Source organism: Elgaria multicarinata, chromosome 7, assembly GCF_023053635.1.
Source record: "Elgaria multicarinata webbii isolate HBS135686 ecotype San Diego chromosome 7, rElgMul1.1.pri, whole genome shotgun sequence".
NCBI classification, from domain to species: domain Eukaryota; kingdom Metazoa; phylum Chordata; class Lepidosauria; order Squamata; family Anguidae; genus Elgaria; species Elgaria multicarinata.
Window position 1 is genome coordinate 16745802 of NC_086177.1, and position 17338 is coordinate 16763139.

At 41.8% G+C, this 17338-nt stretch overlaps 1 protein-coding gene across 1 annotated transcript in view; it reads right to left on the bottom strand.

Moving 5' to 3' along the window:
• Positions 1-17338, bottom strand: part of MYO10 (myosin X) — a 185236-nt gene that overhangs the window by 141136 nt on the left and 26762 nt on the right. The window contains exon 2 of the mRNA XM_063130250.1: positions 5043-5141. Coding sequence (XP_062986320.1) covers positions 5043-5141 — 99 coding nt within the window. The remainder of the gene's footprint in view (positions 1-5042; positions 5142-17338) is intronic.

The window sequence follows — 17338 nt, forward strand, 5'->3', positions numbered from 1 at the left end:
CATCACCATATAGGTAGCATGGGACAATTCCAAGGAACCCTCGAATTCCATGGAACACAATTTGAAAACCATTGCTTTTCAGCACACTTACAAAATAGAAAAACATATGACTATAATAATATCCATTACTAAGGCTGCAATCCTATACCATACTAAGTTCAATGTGTTTGAGTAGAAATATAAAGGATTGCTCTTTAAACGAGCACTTTAATATTGGGTTAAAAAAATTGAATACTAAAAAGAAATGTTATAAAACCCAGTGCACAAATGACCTTTAATAACTACTGCCATATCTTTTCCTAGGTAAGAATTCAATGTTTTGAATTCAAAACTTCATTCTGTCAGTTAAATACAAGAGCTACATTTTTCTGGTCTCATAGTACAAGAAACAGGTCAGCAAAAAGTAATCCAAATTTTATGTTTCTTTGCTTCTACAAATACAGTACCTTTCTTCATAAGCTATATGTTAATAATGGTCCTCCAAAGGAACAGTTGTCATTGCTTGAAAAATGAGATGTCATGAACACTCTTTTGGTCTGGCAAGAAAATTGATACATCGGGTAGGTTTCTGACAACAACTACAACAACAACAACTTCTTTTGTATAGCGGTGGAGGCAAGGGAAGTCAGGTCAATCTGCATTTTCTGTCAGGTCAATCTGCATTTCTGTCAATCTGTCAGGTCAATCTGCATTTTCAAACAATAAATGTGTTTTAGTAGCAAGGAAGCCCAGTTGCATCTAGAACAACTCCAAAATGCCGTATTGATTTATAGTCTCAATTCGGTTCCCTGTGCAAATTCTGAGACCCCTATTTCCAAAATACTTTTAAATTTTTGATAAAATATTTGTGTTGAACAAGTTGTACTCCTGCTATAAACCTATGTAACAGCTAAGTGGAAGGATGCACTGTCATGATTCAACTAACAGTCTGAACCTAAGTATGCACGTATTTGATTGTACACTACTGGTTCATTTTAAACAGTTGCCATTTACTGCACACAATGAGACAAGAGTAGAATATGTTGCTAACCCACCATTTAACACCAAGCCAAGAGCACTTGGTGACAGACGGAAAACTGTATGCATTGAAGCTAGCTGAACTGTTGAAAGGGAGATAAGTTGGTATCAAGCCACTGATATGGTTCTGTTCTCAGCCAAAGGAACAGCTGTCCCATTATCAATTTAATTGAAGTTTTCAACATCCCACCCTACAACTTCCCCTTGTAAAGAACAAATAGTTGAAATATATTCAAGAGTACAAAGTGCTTGCAATTGTTACATTTTAGAAAGCCTATAACAGTTAGTGTGCGCCAATACAATTTATAGGAGCAATTTACTAGAGGCAGTCTGAAGATATATTAGAGAGACACAGGGATCAAAGTGGCCTTGTTCGCATGCAATGACAAACCAAGGTTTGTTTAAACCCTGAGTTGCTGCAAACACTGGGGCACACTGCCTGATCACTCCAGCTGTGAGTGGCTAAACAACCCCAGAATGCTCCTTCCATGGGTTGTTTAGTGTTATGTCCATACCTGGATCTCTGACTTGCCTCTTCCCCAAAAAGACAGTTAAAACAAACCGTAGGCCATCCAAAAAGGGCCATGGTACTAATGAGTAGCGCTGAACTGAAACAAGTCATGCATTTTATTTTGTTTCCACTTTAACCCCAAACTGCCCCACAATTGAGGGTTATGTTCCATGACGTTTTGGGGCTTGTTTCATTCACTCTCTTTAACTGCACAACCTTTCAGTGCTGATATCAAAAGCCATAGCATACCACACAGTTTTGTATGCTAAATGGTATCCCACCAGCTGCCTTGACCCATAAATTCAATTTTCTGAACATAACATCAGTCCATTTGCTGAGTGAAACCTATTTGGCCTTAATAACCAAGGTGAATGTAAACTGAAATCCTAAGCACTTGAGAGTACTCCCTTTTAAGCTAAAATGCACAGGACTGTGCTATCAATTACAGAAACTTACTGTCACTCCTTTACCAAACTACTAGTAGTTTTTCCTTCTCAGTTTTTCCTTTCTCAGAGCTCATCATAGCTGGTAAGTTTAAAAAGGGAAGCTTTGTTTTCAAACACTACCTTTTTGGGAAAAGCAGCCAGACAACTCATTCAGCAAAGTTATCTGCCCCATCAAAAGTACATACAGCAATTCAAATATCAAACACCACAAAACTCAATACAACCCCAATCATATTATATGCATTTTATTGGATGACAAAGAACAGGTTATTTTAACTTGTTCTTTCTAATATTGGAATAGATGGACCTCTATCATAATTTTCCTTGCAATTTTTGTCCAAATAAGGCAACGTCGTGAACTATGCATTTAACCATCTTCTCCCACCCCTTAAAATAGGCAAACAAAATCTTAGCCTACCCTCAAGGTTCTCCTGCATGATAGAGTAATTGCAGTTTGCCAGTCTCTCATTTCCAGTACACCTTCATGGGTGTCTCAACACAATATATTTATCCTGAATTCCTTAGAAACCATCCTTGCTGGTCTGCTCTTCTGAAAACCTGAGTCTTACAGTCATCAAAGAGTGCACCAAATTTAATGTGACCGGCTAATCACAATTACTCATGCAACTGGAGCTACTACTCCAAAACCAGTCAGCCACAGCACATCAGGGCCAAGCCCCTGCAGACCCTATTTATAGTGCTCAGATGGGCCTGTTCGCACAAGCAAGCAAGCCAACATGGCTTAAATAAGCCACGGTAGCTTGTTTAATTTGGCAGCACATGCAATTCTCTTAATTACCCACCCGGGCGTAGCTTGTTGTATTGTCCAACCAGGGCAGCACGGCTTGTTTGAGGGGGAAACAACCTTCAAATTGCCCAACAACAAGCCCACTCAAACAAATAGTTTCACTACCCTATTTCTTCAATTCTAAGACACACTTCCCCCCCCCCATATAAACATCTCTAAAAATGGGGTGCATCTTAGAATCGCAGGTGTGTCTTAGGGTTTTTTTTTTCTGTTGGTGGTACTGAAATTAGTGTGCATCTTACAATCGATGGCGTCTTACAATCGAAGAAATACGGTATTTGGGTGCTCCCTCAAACATCACCAGAGTTAATGATACACCGTCATATAATGTTAGAATAGTACATACTTCACCTCAGAACAGAGACATGGAAAGCAAGTATATAGAACTGTATTTGCTCACAACCATTCTTTGTTATCCTTGCCTCTTTCACGTCTGTTACCACTGCTTCTCCCTTCCTTCCCCTCCTACTACCCCTGGTCAAATTTAAGTTGTAAGCTCCTTTGGGGCTGAGGCCAATTTGTCTGTTTTTGCTAACGATGCTCTTTACAAATGCATTGATGGTGACATATGAATAACGAAGGAACCAGAAACAAAATTTACACATTTTCTAAGTTAAACCTATCACAACATACACATTACACATTGTGTATCTCTGAACACAACTACAATTCCTGAGTGTTCCTTTGCCATTCAAAAGCCCCATGAGAGGCAAACCTGAAGTTTGATTGTGCCGAGGAATTGACTAAAGAAACAGATGATGACAATATCGGGAATGTAGACATGTTCTGCCTCTCTGAAAAAGTTTTATAGCAATTCAGAAAACATGGGGGGAAACTTGAGAATAGGATGAATAGATTTGGCCAGGTGATTTCTGTTCTTTGTCTCATCCCCCCTTCAAATGAATCCTGTACCTAAACAAATAAACAAACAAACACTCTGCAAATAGAATAAATTATACCCCCCCCAAAATGACTTTAATAATTTGCAAAAGAGGTATTTTGCATAATTTGTAGAGCTTCTCAGATTCAAATAATTTTTACTTTTTTTAAAAAAATGTATTCTTAAAGAAATAAGTATTCAAGGCAAAAAGCAGAGAAATTTGAATCAGACACCTTGCAAAGCAGGCTTCTACAATATCTGATCCAGAAAGACAAATGCAGACCACCAGGTGTGCACTATGGCCCCACTGCTGCTTGATAACCTCCCCACACCTCCATTTTTGCAGTCCAAGGCAGCAGAAACAAGAGGCTTATTGAGTCACTGCTGGGCTTCCACATGGATGAAGGCCCTAGAGAGTGTCAGTTGCTGGTTTCACACAACATGTTAACCCATATTCAGGGTTGTCGTTGAACGGTGGGTTAGCATGCTGTCCAAACCCAGGACATTTTCCGCAGGGTTGCTTGTTAACCATTCAGCATGGCTTATTTTTCTCAAACAAGCCATGGTTTATTATTGGATAGTTCAGGGTAGTTAACAACTGCATGGTTAACAAGCCACCTTGTGGAAAATGTCCTGGATCTGGACAACACACTAAACCACATTTCAATAAACAACCCACATTCAACCATTGAGCATGTTAGTGTGTTGTGTGAACCCAGCCTATGAGAGCACACAAGGCCACAAGTGTGAACACAGAGTGACTGAGGGTCTACAAGTACCTGGCTGATATTATGATTGTAGAATGAAGTGATAAACAAAGGACAGAACTATCAACAGATGATCAGGCAGCCTCCTCCACGAGCAGATAATCGGTCTGCTAGGGACTGAACTATCCAATCCTACCTGATGCAGAGGCATAGCAGAATTATCTATCCATGATGAAGGCTGAGTAGAAGAAAGCAAGACGAGGCAAGCTCTTCATTTGGGCTCAGAGAAGCCTTTAATGATTTATTTCTCATGGAACACTTGCAGTTCTCTCATGGTACACAAGTAGAGGAATTATATTTTAATATTACATTTATATTCTGCTGTTTTTTTCCTCCTGCAAGGAACCCAAGCCAAGTTACATGGTACTCCTTCTCTCCATTTTATCCTTACAACAACCTTTTGAAGTAGGTTAAGCTGAGAGTCAGTGACTGGCCCAAAGTCATCTAGTGAGCTTCATGGTCAAGTGGGGACTAGAACCTAGATCTCCCAAGTCCCAGTCCACCACTCTAACAGCAACACCATATTGGTTCTTCCTAATTACAACAACACATGTATTTTTCATAATGTGGAGTCGTGACTGCAACAGAAGTCATTTAGAAGTGACATATTTACCTGACCATAATCTGTCCTGAACACAACAACTCCCTCAGCACATGAAAGTACAGTACTTGGATAATGTTGTCCGTTTTCTCGCAACCAAACCCGTGTTCCCTGGAATGAAAAAAAAATATACAAAATAGTAGTTAGTACACCCAAATGTGCAGTGATTACCTTTCGTATTCATATTTCCGTGTGCAAGGGAATTCACGGAGTCACAAAGCGAAGTTCAGGTCCTATCAGGAGACTAACAAAATAGATAAAGAGATCACCTCCTGGTGAACACATAGCTGCTTCTACTCAAGTTATAATCCTAAAGGGACCTGAAGTTGCGTTTTCCCTTCTGAAAATGGTTCTGAACAACCACAAGCACAGCTGAATCCAATTCATGGAGTCACACAATTGAAGAGCTAGTTATGCAAAATTACAAGTGACATTCGAATTTATGGCACAATGCTTGGGCTCTGTCCAAACTTTAAGAATTGACAGGCCTTCATAAAAACTGCCTCCTGCTTCATTAAGGCGCACTAAAAAAAAGAGAAATCTTTAATTTTTCCATCCTGAGGACAAACACTAAGCTTCTTGTTCACCACTACCTAAGAAAATGTGAACGAGAAGGTGGGGCAGGCAGGTCAAGAGAATTAAGAGTAAGACAAGTTTTCATTTGTATGCCAAAAGGTAGATCATGTTTATTTTAATTGTGAACCGCCCAAAGAACTTTGGCTATTGGAGGGTATAGAAATGTTTCTAGAAAAAGGATAAAGAGGGACAGATGGCAATCGCTTCAGAGACAAACTAAATGTTGAACAGAATTTAATTAACGTTAGGATTTTCAGTAAATAACAATATTGATGAAATAATAACTAGAACTAAATAAACAAAACATGAGCAATGCTTTTAAACCATAGTTCTCTACAAAGCATAGTGTTACTGTCCTTAGAACAGCAACGGGTTGTCGCTTCCCTCGTCTCGGTTCCTTCAGACTGTCATTGATGGCATCCATGAGGGAGTTTCACTCTTCCTTTCTGGCTGAGGGCTGCTCTATCTGACTCTTTCTCTTGTCCACGACACTGCAGCCTTCTCTAAATGTCCTTCTCAGCTGCTCTATGCAGAGTGGTTTGTATGTTATGTGTCAATGCACTCTAATATATAATAATTTATATTTGTGTGTTGCAGGGTGGGGTGAGGCTAGGAACTCTCTCTCTCTCTCTTTTTTGAAGGATGAAATCTTAAGAACCTAAGAAGTGCCCTGATGCTGGATCAGACCAAGGGTCCATCTAGTCCAGCACTCTGTTCACACAGTGGCCAACCAGCCATCGGCAGGATGAACAAGCAGGACATGTGCAACAGCACCCTCCCACCCATGTTCCCCAGCAACTGGTGCACACAGGCTTACTGCCTCGAATACTGGAGATAGCACACAACCATCAGGGCTGGTAGCCATTGATAGCCTTTGCCTCCAGGAATTTATCCAACCCCCTTTTACAGCCATCCAAATTGGTGGCCGTCACTACCTCTTGTGGTAGGTGAGTTCCATAATTTAACTATGCACTGTGTGAAAAAGTACTTCAGTCTATTTGTCCTGAATCTCTCACCAACTTGTTTCTAGTTTTCATGGTGGCAGCAGAAATATCAAAGATGTACAGATTATGCTGAAGAAATGTGTAAGATTGCATGGTTAAAATTGCCTTTTCCTTTCTTTCTCTACGATGCAGATACAGTTCCTCCCGTAATAACATTTTTGGGAACTCCTAGCAATTTATAACCCATTATTTTAAAAGTGTACCTTACAGTTATAGAAAGGTAGGGTTAGTTTTTCATTCAGTGTTTGTTTAGGAAACCACTGCCCTTGGACCTAGTGTACACTTTATGCATGTTGTGACTTGCAGCCAAGAGGAGCAACATTGGGTATATACTTTGTTATCTTCTCTTTGCCTGAAGAACAGTCAACACCCTGATGGAAAGTTTAGTACTTGTTAAATTCAAACAGCCCTCCCCATCATTTTCTACACAAAGCTGACCTAGAATCATTTGGCTTTATTTATTTATGGAATATCTCAAGAACAGTTGTTCAGCTAGCTTTTGAAATTTCAGTCAGGCTTTGCCAGTTTTACAAATACCTGTGATATTTCATTCATTTTCTCCTACCCCACGGAGCTATCAGCTCTTTGTAGCAGAATCTGATGTGTTTAGTTGCTCATTGTTGGTTACGTTTTTAGCTCACATTTTAGGCAAAATGTCTGCCAAAATGATTTAAAGCAACTAAAATTCAATGCACAATGCTAGTGACCTGTGCGGCACACTGATGAAAATAAGGCACAAGCTCAAACGAAAATAAGGCATCAGGTCTATAGACTAAAGAAAGACAAGAGATACAAGGTCAGGGGAGCTGAGAGCTCACATAGAAGAGGAAGATTGGTTTGTCCCTGCCAGGACAAAAGAGGAGAGCTCTCAACAAGCATTGACATTCAGTTGGGGTCAGATTAATCTCCTTTGTATTTGCTGAGATGGACATGGCGCAGCTAGCAATCCCTTGTCCCTGTAGCCAGTGATGGGAGTCCCAACCGGTTCTTTTTCCTCTTGCTACTTCAATCCTAGGGCAACAGTTAGAGCGGAGCTTTTTTTCCTGGCAGGGAGTTGGGAAGCAAGCACCCCGCAGCTGTTTTTTTCTGGCCAGTGGTTGGAACCAGGCTGGTCAGGTGGGGATGCACTCTCCCCTTTGCCCTGTGCTCACCTTTATGTCGCCACTTTGCTGCTTAGTTCCGCCAAACCCCTGCATTATCGCAGCTGCGGGGTGGGACCAATAAATCTTGATGGGAGGAGGGAAAGCAGGCTATCTGGCCAGAAAAGCCGTGGCACCGGAAGCCATTCAGCTCATCACCCCCTGCCCTGACTTCTCACGCTTACCTAGACCTACCCTGGGCTTCGATCCGCCCCCAGGAATGCCCACTAGCTCAACCCAAAGAGAAGCCACCACCGACAGATGAGGAAAGAATGTGGTGACTTCGGAGCAACTTTAAACATCACGAAAAAGCACCGTTTCTGGGAGAGAAGCCTGATGTGGCTGCAAGTTGGCAACTGCATCATATAAACAACGAAGTGCCACTGCATAGCCAGAACGGGCTAACCAGGACATATAGACAAGGCCCTGGTGAGTGGCAAAGGCCACAAAGGCCTTCCTCTTGTTAGATAAGGCCTATTCAGGCGTTCTGTACCTCAATAAGGCAAACATGCAATGAGTGGGAATGCTTCCCTTGTCCTTCATCACATCTGCTGCCTTCCACATATGAAGAGGCAACTGTCTGAAGAGCAGAGCCTCCTCTATCTATGGAGGCTCTCCACACAAGCCAGAAGGCTAATTTTCCAGTTCACAATACAGTAGTGTGAGAAAAATCTATACCCATTCATAGGCATCAGACACAGAAGGTGGATTTTTCTGCGTGGTTTGCAGGGCAATAGATCGGTGAGAAAGAACGTTCCCCCAACTTCACTGCTATCAGGAAATTATCTTGTCCTTCAGCCACAACAGACTGCAGTGCTCTCCTCAGAACTGGGATCATCCAAGCACTCAGATGACCACAAAGCCAAGAATGGGAATGAGGGCTAGATCCTCCTGCCCAATGCTTCTCCTGGGAGCCGCAGGGATGGGGAAGACACTGCTATATCTTGAGAGTTCTTGGGGTATAGCGTCAGTCCAGAATCTCCTGTCCAGTGGTTTCCTGGGGCCAATGGGCAGGAGGACTGTAGAGAGGCTGTTACACCGCCCTACTTGTAAGGGAGGCGAAGGCAGGAGGGGTGGGGGCGATAGGGATAGGCCACAGGAGAGGAAGAATGTAGGGGCAGGGGAGGAACTATAGCGAGGAGGAATTTGGGAGGGATTCGTATGTATGTTGACTGTGCAAGCCAGAAAGCAAAGGCATACATATAGATGTGGGTATGCATATGCAACTGAATGAATGTGTGTGTGGTTACATCACACACACACACACACACACACACACACACACGTATGGGGGAATTGGCAAAAGGGTAGAGAGAGAATGTTTATGGAGGAGGACAGAACAATGGAAATTTCCTTCTTGAATCTGTCCCCTCTCTCTCTGCAATTCTTCCCACTGGTCCCTATGTATATTTACCATAATTATTACAAATAGAACACTGCTGCTACAGGTGCCATGTTGATCTAAATGGGCTTAATCGCCATCAGTAAGCATCCATGCTGCCAACACGTTTCCCCTGCCCTAAAGAGGCCATCAGGCCAGACACACACACTTACACACAGGCAGAGGCGACGTGTGCTCATGGACTGGCTTATTGTTTCCGTACACTCAACCCTCTCCCTTTGAGCTCAAACAACCTTGACTGCTGACAGGGCGATACGGATGACAGCAGTAGTTCGAGAAAGAGAGAGAGATAAAGCTCACTGACACTTGCAGCTGCCTGTCAAAGTCTGTCCGATTCAGTTATCAGGAGACAGCTGCTGCTGCTGCTGCTTGGGAGACCGAGCCGCTTCCCTTCTCTTTGCCAACTGGCTCTTTAAAAAAACCAAAATCACACTTGTTGCCAGGAGTTGAACTACAACACGGCTAAGGCGTAAACACGTGCACCTGGGCTGCAGCTGGTTCTTGCACCAAGGTGCGGACGGGAGCACACACAAACACTTGTTCCCACCCTTTTGTGATCACTGGACTCTTTTCTGAATTCGCTGTCTTTTCGTTTGCCACCCAAAAGGCATTTCTCCATTTAAGGATTCCCATGGGGCAAATCTATCCAAAGAGGCAAGGTCAATGGCAGATGTCCATCCTCACCTTCCTCCTACTTATCTTAGAAATGTCCTGAAAACTAGTCAGGAATGGGGAAAGCAGCAATTCTTTAAAAGAAGGTCTAGCAACTGTAAGGCCTCCAGTGCCTCCCAAATCTTGTGTGAGAGGAACTGCCTCTTTGGACAAAAATCAGTGCAATCCTGACCATTTAATCCAGGCTTGCAATCAGCAAAATGCCTGGTCACCTGCAATAAATAAAAACTTCCTTTAGGAAACAAGGCAGGGGAATGTTCTTTTTTAATTGAGAGTTGGATTTGTTTGCTTTTATTATTTCTTTTTTGTTGACAACTGATTTTCAAGGCAGGCTTAGTCTCTGCTTAACCTCTAGAAATAAACCCAGTCAGTGAGTTAGACTGCCTCATGCTTTTCAATATACTCATACACAGAGGCAGGAAAGGAAACAATAACAATCGTTTAAGACATCAGCGTGAATTTTAATTTAACCTGGGCCTATCAATGTAAATTAACTTAGGACTGAGCAGAAAGGGAAAATATTGATTTTGCACAGGAATATTATAGGTATATGTTCCACCAGCACTCTGTTTTCCTGACACAGATTCTCTCACAGTGCCTCACGCCTGAATTACTGAGGCAGAAGTTGTACCTAGCAAAGATTTACGGTATAGTACTTCATAACTGTACAGAACCTGTGTGCTTTAGCCTCTGGTCCACTACACATAGGTGCTAATAGGCATACTGCATCAATCCACAGGACAGGGGTGGGGAACATCAGGCCTGAAGGGCCAAGTTCGGCCCTCCTCAGGCCCCCATATGGCCATGCCCCCTTTTCCTGGCTACACTCCTTCTCCCTGACCACTGATCATTTGACGGTTTTCCAGCTTTAACATGTGTCACACTCCCCCCCACAACTCCTATTCTAAAAGGTTTAAATGCCTCTCCTAAGGCTTAACAGCATTAAGCTAAAATAGACTGATATTTTTGGTATTTTGACCCGACCCAGTACTGGAATGCAATCCCTGTGAGCTTCACCAAAATGGAATTCAGCCCTGGGGCTGAAAGAGATTCCCTGCCCCTGCCACAGGAGATGCATTATGCATCTGCCAGAAGCTCTGGATATTACAGAAGAAAGGGCCACCAATTTCTGGCAGAAAAAAAGGCAATTGATGGATATTGGAGCGCTTATTTACACCTTGGGAATCCTGACATTTCACAAGCAGAAGGGCATTAAGAGGACAGCCTGGTCCTCCACACAAAGCCATTCTCACTTCCTCCATCCCCCACTAACATCAAATAACTCCCTCATAAATTTCTGTCACACTGTCCTGGACTGCCACTCCATTAGATTAGGTGTCTTTTCCTCCCAGACTCAGGCTGTGAGTGTAGATCTGAACTGAACCGTTTCTGCACGCTTTAAGCAATCATAATGTTGAGCATTACTCCAAAAACCACTCCTCAGCCATGCACATACAAAACATTTCTCAACAATGATGCTGAGGAACAAAACTCTTAGATAAAGCATCTCTGAGATCCCAGGATAAGAAAGAATACAAGAGCTGGGATTAAGGGCTGTGGAGCAAAATTGCTCGGCTATACAATGAAGGGGCTTCAGGAACACAGACTTTAAGCACATGGCAAGACCCTCATTGTAAAAAGATTTTCCACTCTAATCAGAATGAGTGAAGGGAGGAGAAATGGGGGTGGGGTGGGGGGATCACCCTATCAATAATCTCTCATCACAATGAAGGATCACCCTACAATAAGGAAAAAAGAAGCAGAGGGCATGGTGAAACCAAATACTGCCAAATTGATCCAGGGAATGTTTAAAAAAAAAAAAGGAAAAAGAATATAGCAACCCATGGCAAGATTATCTAAGTAACAGTTCCTTCTGGCAAAGGACAATTTTACAAAAGCAAACTGCCAGCAAACCATAATGCTAGCAGGTAAACACAGGAAAAACGCTAATTAAAAGGTACACTGCATCTTGATATAGCCCCAATAAATCCCCAACTCCTTTTACAATTAAAAGGCCAGCTCCGCAACATATTTTTGTCCTTAGCAGCCAAAGAAATACTTGAAAGCCAGCTCTTATGCAGTGTAACGGAGACCAGTTTGCAAAGTGTTAAGCCAACCTCCCTGCACCTCTCTTGAGTAATTTTCCCTCTCCATTCTAATCCCAGCATTAACTTTGAGTTCCATGGTTAATGCAAAACGGGGTTTCCCTTGTAAATCCAGGACTGCAACCATGGTTTGAATTGGGTTTGCAAACTGTGTTTATGAGGGAACAATGTTTGTGCTAACCATGCTTTGTACTCATGCACATGTAAAACAAAACAATGGTTAATTCCAGGCCTTAGCTGGACCTAAGGATTATCTCAGGCAAATGGAGGGGTCGTCCCTGCCTGCTCCCGGGATCCCCTGTGTGTCATTTGGATGCACAGGGATGATCCCCGGACAATCCCGGGATATAGGCCTGGTCTAGCCATGGCCCCAGAAAAAGGTAGAGAGGGATAAAATTGCTCTGGAAAGGGAAGGGGTTAGAAGTGTGCATTCTCAAAACCTGCTTCTGATTTGCAAACTAGTTTGCAGACAAGTTTGCATTAAGTTCAAACCAGGCCATACAATCTTTAAGGCTGCAGATATTCAGCACTTCATATGAGGCTTCTATTGCCTTGCAGTACTACAAAGAGTCAGGAAGATAGAAACCATGCCTCTATTTGAAAGATCTTTAAGGACACAATCCTATGCATATTTGGCCAGAAAAAGCCCTACAATTCTGCCCGTAGGCAAATGTGAATCAGCTACCAACAACATGAAGCAATTTCAACAACATTAGCTCTAGGTTCTCTTAGCCAATCTGATGTTTTGCATTCAATGCAACAGACCTCGGCCGAGTGCCGATGGAAAAGAACAACAGATTGCTTTTGTTGTTCTAAACTTTAATTTTGCTGTTGTAAAATGAAAACCTAACCAATTTGCTAATAAATTAAATAAATTCAAAACATTCAAAGTTTAAAAATGCAACATAAAATCAGGTAAGTTACAGTCTAGGGAAACCCTGTGTGAAAAAGTATGTTTTCAGGAGGTGTTTAAAGGATGTTACAATTTCCACCACCTGAATCGCACAGCAAAGGGTCTTCCGGGTGTGTGCGTGTGTGTGCTGCGACAGAGGAGGCCTGCCGCTGAGGTTCTTCGTTCGTTTCAATGGCCAGCAACATGATCATGCCAGTTCATACTGTGTCCACTGGATTGCTCTGTATGATTAGACTGTTATGACCCAGCCAAAAGAAGGGCTAAGTCATTTTAAAATAATCCCCCATCAATATGAGATTCTTGCATTCACATCATCCAAGCCAAAGGGATGGGATAGAATCAAGTCATGTTGCTAACAAGCACAATTCATTTATATATGAAGTAATTAACACTTTTCCAGACAATGGGGCATAGTAAATATGAACTTACACTGAAATTCAAGCCACACATTTCCACACTCATAAATGAATACAAATGGACCAGTGATAGATTATGCAGCAAGAAAGAGCAAGTGCTATTTATACAGGATGTAAATACTAAAATGAAGTAAAGATAATAAACGAGAGCAAAGGAAATGTAAGAGTTGTGGATGCCATATATCCCCTGAGTACATTTGTTACAGAGGGTCTTGGAAGACTGGGTGGTCTTCACATACCAGGCATTAGGAAGTGTGTATATACAGACAAAGAGGAAAGAATGACCAAAAAAAAATCTCACCTCCCCACTTCTTCATCTGTTGACCTATTTAGTTTAAATTCTTAGGTACAGTAGCAGCCCAGTGCTCCAGTTCTCATTCATTAATTCAGCAAGTATACAGAAATGCTCTCAAACTACATGCCCATCATTAGATCATTAAGACTATATGAGAAATAGGCAAAAATTGAACCCACTGCTTGGAAATCAATATGATATAGAGCAGGGATGGCCAACCCCACAGCCCTTGGCCTGATTTTAAAAACTTTCTCCAAGCGATCAGTTCTGACTTCTGTCAAGTGTCATCTGTCCTTCCTTCGGCAGCTCGCTGGGCAGGAAGAAGGAAGGAAAGAGGGACAAAGACAGAAAGGCAGAAGGGGATGTCAGAGAGAGAGAGAGAGAGAGAGAAGGGTGGTTCTGCCTACTTTTGCTCATGCTCACTACTGGTTCAGCCCGATCTACCATAGGCATGCAGCACACACCCCTCCCCACACAAAGGATTACTCCTGAGGGAATGAGGCCCTGGACAGGGCAAAGATTCCCTGATCTAGGGCAAGTCCTGCTCAAACGTTTCCATGGACTAATATGCATAAATGTAGTAAGCATACATCCAGTAGATCAGGAACCACAGTAGGTAACCTGTTGCTCTCCAGATTTTTGGCACTATAACATCGATAAGACCCGGTTGGCATGGATTATGGGAGTTGCAGCTCAAAATATCTGGAGGGCTCCACACTGAGTAAGATTGCAGTAGAATAGGTTTGAACTATATCATGCAATGTACATCAGTATTTGATTACTGGTGTGGTTGCCCTAGGTCCAAATGTCAGACAGAGATGGGGACAGAATCTATCCTACTGCTTTATAACACCATAGACAACTGTTCAGGCCCAGGACACATTCCATATACCATTTTCAAACTGTTTTCAAAGTGTTATAGCCTGCTTGATGTAGATCAGGCCTGGGTTCAGATAACACGATAACCAATGGTGATTTAAATAGTTGACGGTTGGATATTTAACCCACCATGGGTTATCATGTTGTGTGGAGGGAGTTTTTTAACTAACAGTTAGCTATTTGGCCGAAATAACCAACGCAAATCACCAACTCTGTGCAGAGTTGGCTATTTGAACCACTATTGTTTATCGTGTTGTGTGGAGGGTACCGCTGGTTATTTCCTCAGCCACAGAGTCGCAAGGCAAGAGTGATCAAAGTGGTGGTTGCCGCTCTAATCCAGCTAATAGGATAGATTTTTGGCAGCTATGACTGATGGGATACTACCTGGAGGACTGAGGGGTGGGGAGAGGGCAGGGGATGACTGAGTCAACTAAGCGTGGAGTAATAGTCAACTCAATGCTGATCCTAATCCACACGTTTGATTATTATCATGTTGAGAGTTGATTATTACCCCACCGTTGACTATCATGTTGTCTGAATGCAGCCAGAGAGTAGGTAAATTAGGTTCTTTATTGGTCCAAGTACCTAGGAAAGTAGTGTAGCCTTATTCTGCCAACACAGTTGGTGCAATAAAGCTTTCAACCAATCCATTATTGTTTAATAATCTGTTGTGTGAATATATCCTCATGGAAAATATTTAGAAATGTTAAACGCATCCTCATATTAAATATATAAATAGTACACATTCATATGTACGTGAAGATGATCATTCTACTTTGTCTTTTTTGGGGGAGATGCAAGGATGTTTACTCTCTTTGAGGAACTTAATACCGGACATCCTTTACTTTATGTTTCCAGGGATTGGGGGTGTTGCTTGCCAAATTGAAGTATATTTTAAACAAATACATGCTCTGAAATTCTGATCATAATGAAATCCTGGCAGACTTCTAGACACCTTCTATTTTTGCAAAAATAGCTAACCAAAGTTTCTGCAACATATGTTTTTTAAACAAAAGAATGGATAAACTCTTCACCCAGTGGCAAGCAAGTAACATTATAGGCATTTTTCCTCTTTCCTTAGTTTGCTAGTTTTATAATCCAGAATGTTTTCCTCTGTTGTTTAAAATGTCAGCTTCCTGAGTAGACCAAATAAAGACAACTGACATTGGACAGATGTAAGCAGGGGCAGATGTTTTCCCTTTAAGTAGTTTGACAGGTGGTCCACCCCCAATCTAGCACTCCATGGCACTGTAATAAAACTCCTAACTCTGCTCAGCATCGATTTTAATTACATATTGAAATCTCTAAGCACACTACCTTAATGCCGATGTTCACAGACATCAGTTCCCATCCTATATCCTATTCTGTGCATTTTAATTTTCCTAAAGAATAGTCCATTTATTTTCATCCCCTTGATATCCTTATTAGCAACTAGATATATTTTATTACTCCTCTTTGTCATCCTCGGCAGGACCTACACGACTGCTTATAGCGGTTTATAATGGTTATGACAACTGTTCAGGCCCAGGACACATTACATATACAGTTTTCATACCGTTTTAAAAGTTTTATATCCTGCTTGGTGTAGATCGGCCCCACTAAAATAAACACCATACTTTTTAGAAATATCACATGCTAATTTTCAGAAAGAAAAACAACAAATATCAGAGTAAAATTCTACAAAATGCTCACATTCAATTTTCAAAAGGTTCTTTCAGAGTAGCTCTTTGGTCTATTTTGCAGCTGCAGTCTCCAACAACATTACAGAACAACTAAATTCAATGTTTTCTACTCCAAATAATTTTGGTATGATTGTTTTACTTCTGCCGCTCCATTTTACCCAAGTTTCTCCACTTGATCCCCTGTCTGGTTGGGTCTCGCCAAATATAGAACCCCGGCCCTGGAACCTTGTCAGAATTCTTTTGGCACGCTCTGGGAGTCTGGCTGTCACCTACAGCTGTTGCCTTTTCTTCCAGCTCCACATTGTTAGCACTAAGCCCTTTTCAGCCTTTGTATGCTCCACACTGGGAAGCAAAACACAAATTCCTGCTTCAAAAAATCCAGCCCCATGCGAGAGTAAACACACGCTCCTCATTCATCCAGAATGTGAAAAAAAGAGATGTATGCTTACAGCGCAATCTTATACATGTCTACTCAGAAGTAAGTCCCACTATGTTCAAAGGGCCTTAATCTCAGATGGTGTGTACAAGATTGCAAAACGTTCCCAAAATATAATTGTCTGGTTTCTTTTACTTGCAAAGAAGGGTCTGAAAGGCTCAGGTGTTACCAACCGAACAAGCTTGGAAAGGTGGCTCCTCTCTTCCACTTCCTGCATTTCTCTAATTAAAGTTTGCGGTGGTATCTCAATCAGCAAACTCTACTAAAGGCCTCCCCATCCAAACCATGGTTCGAAACCACAGTTTGAAATAGGTTTGCAAGCAAGGCAAGGTGCTAACCATAATATGTCAATCTGGATGTCACAGCAAACTATGGTTGGAAAAAAGCAGGAAGTGGTGGTGGACACCTTCATGCAAGCTCATGGCACATGCCCAAACCCCAAATGACTTGTTTGGAAGAGCAGGTTTGATATCTGAACTGAACCTTAATCTAAGTCATGGAAGAATTAAACCTTATGCTATGAAGGTAATGCAATGTTTCTTTCAATTCCAATTATTGTGTGAATTAACTTTGACATGCATATTAGAAACATTTTTTTAAAAAAAAATAGTGTGCTTTTTTAATGCTGCTATAAGCTCTCAGTACACAAGATCAGATTATTTCTAGGATATTAAGGAAATGGCTACATAGAATTGAACTGTCCTATACATGGGGAGGGTTTAGAGGCAGGAAAAATGGAAGATCCAAAATCAGAATTTTCCTCTTCACAAATTTGGATTAGCAGCTCAT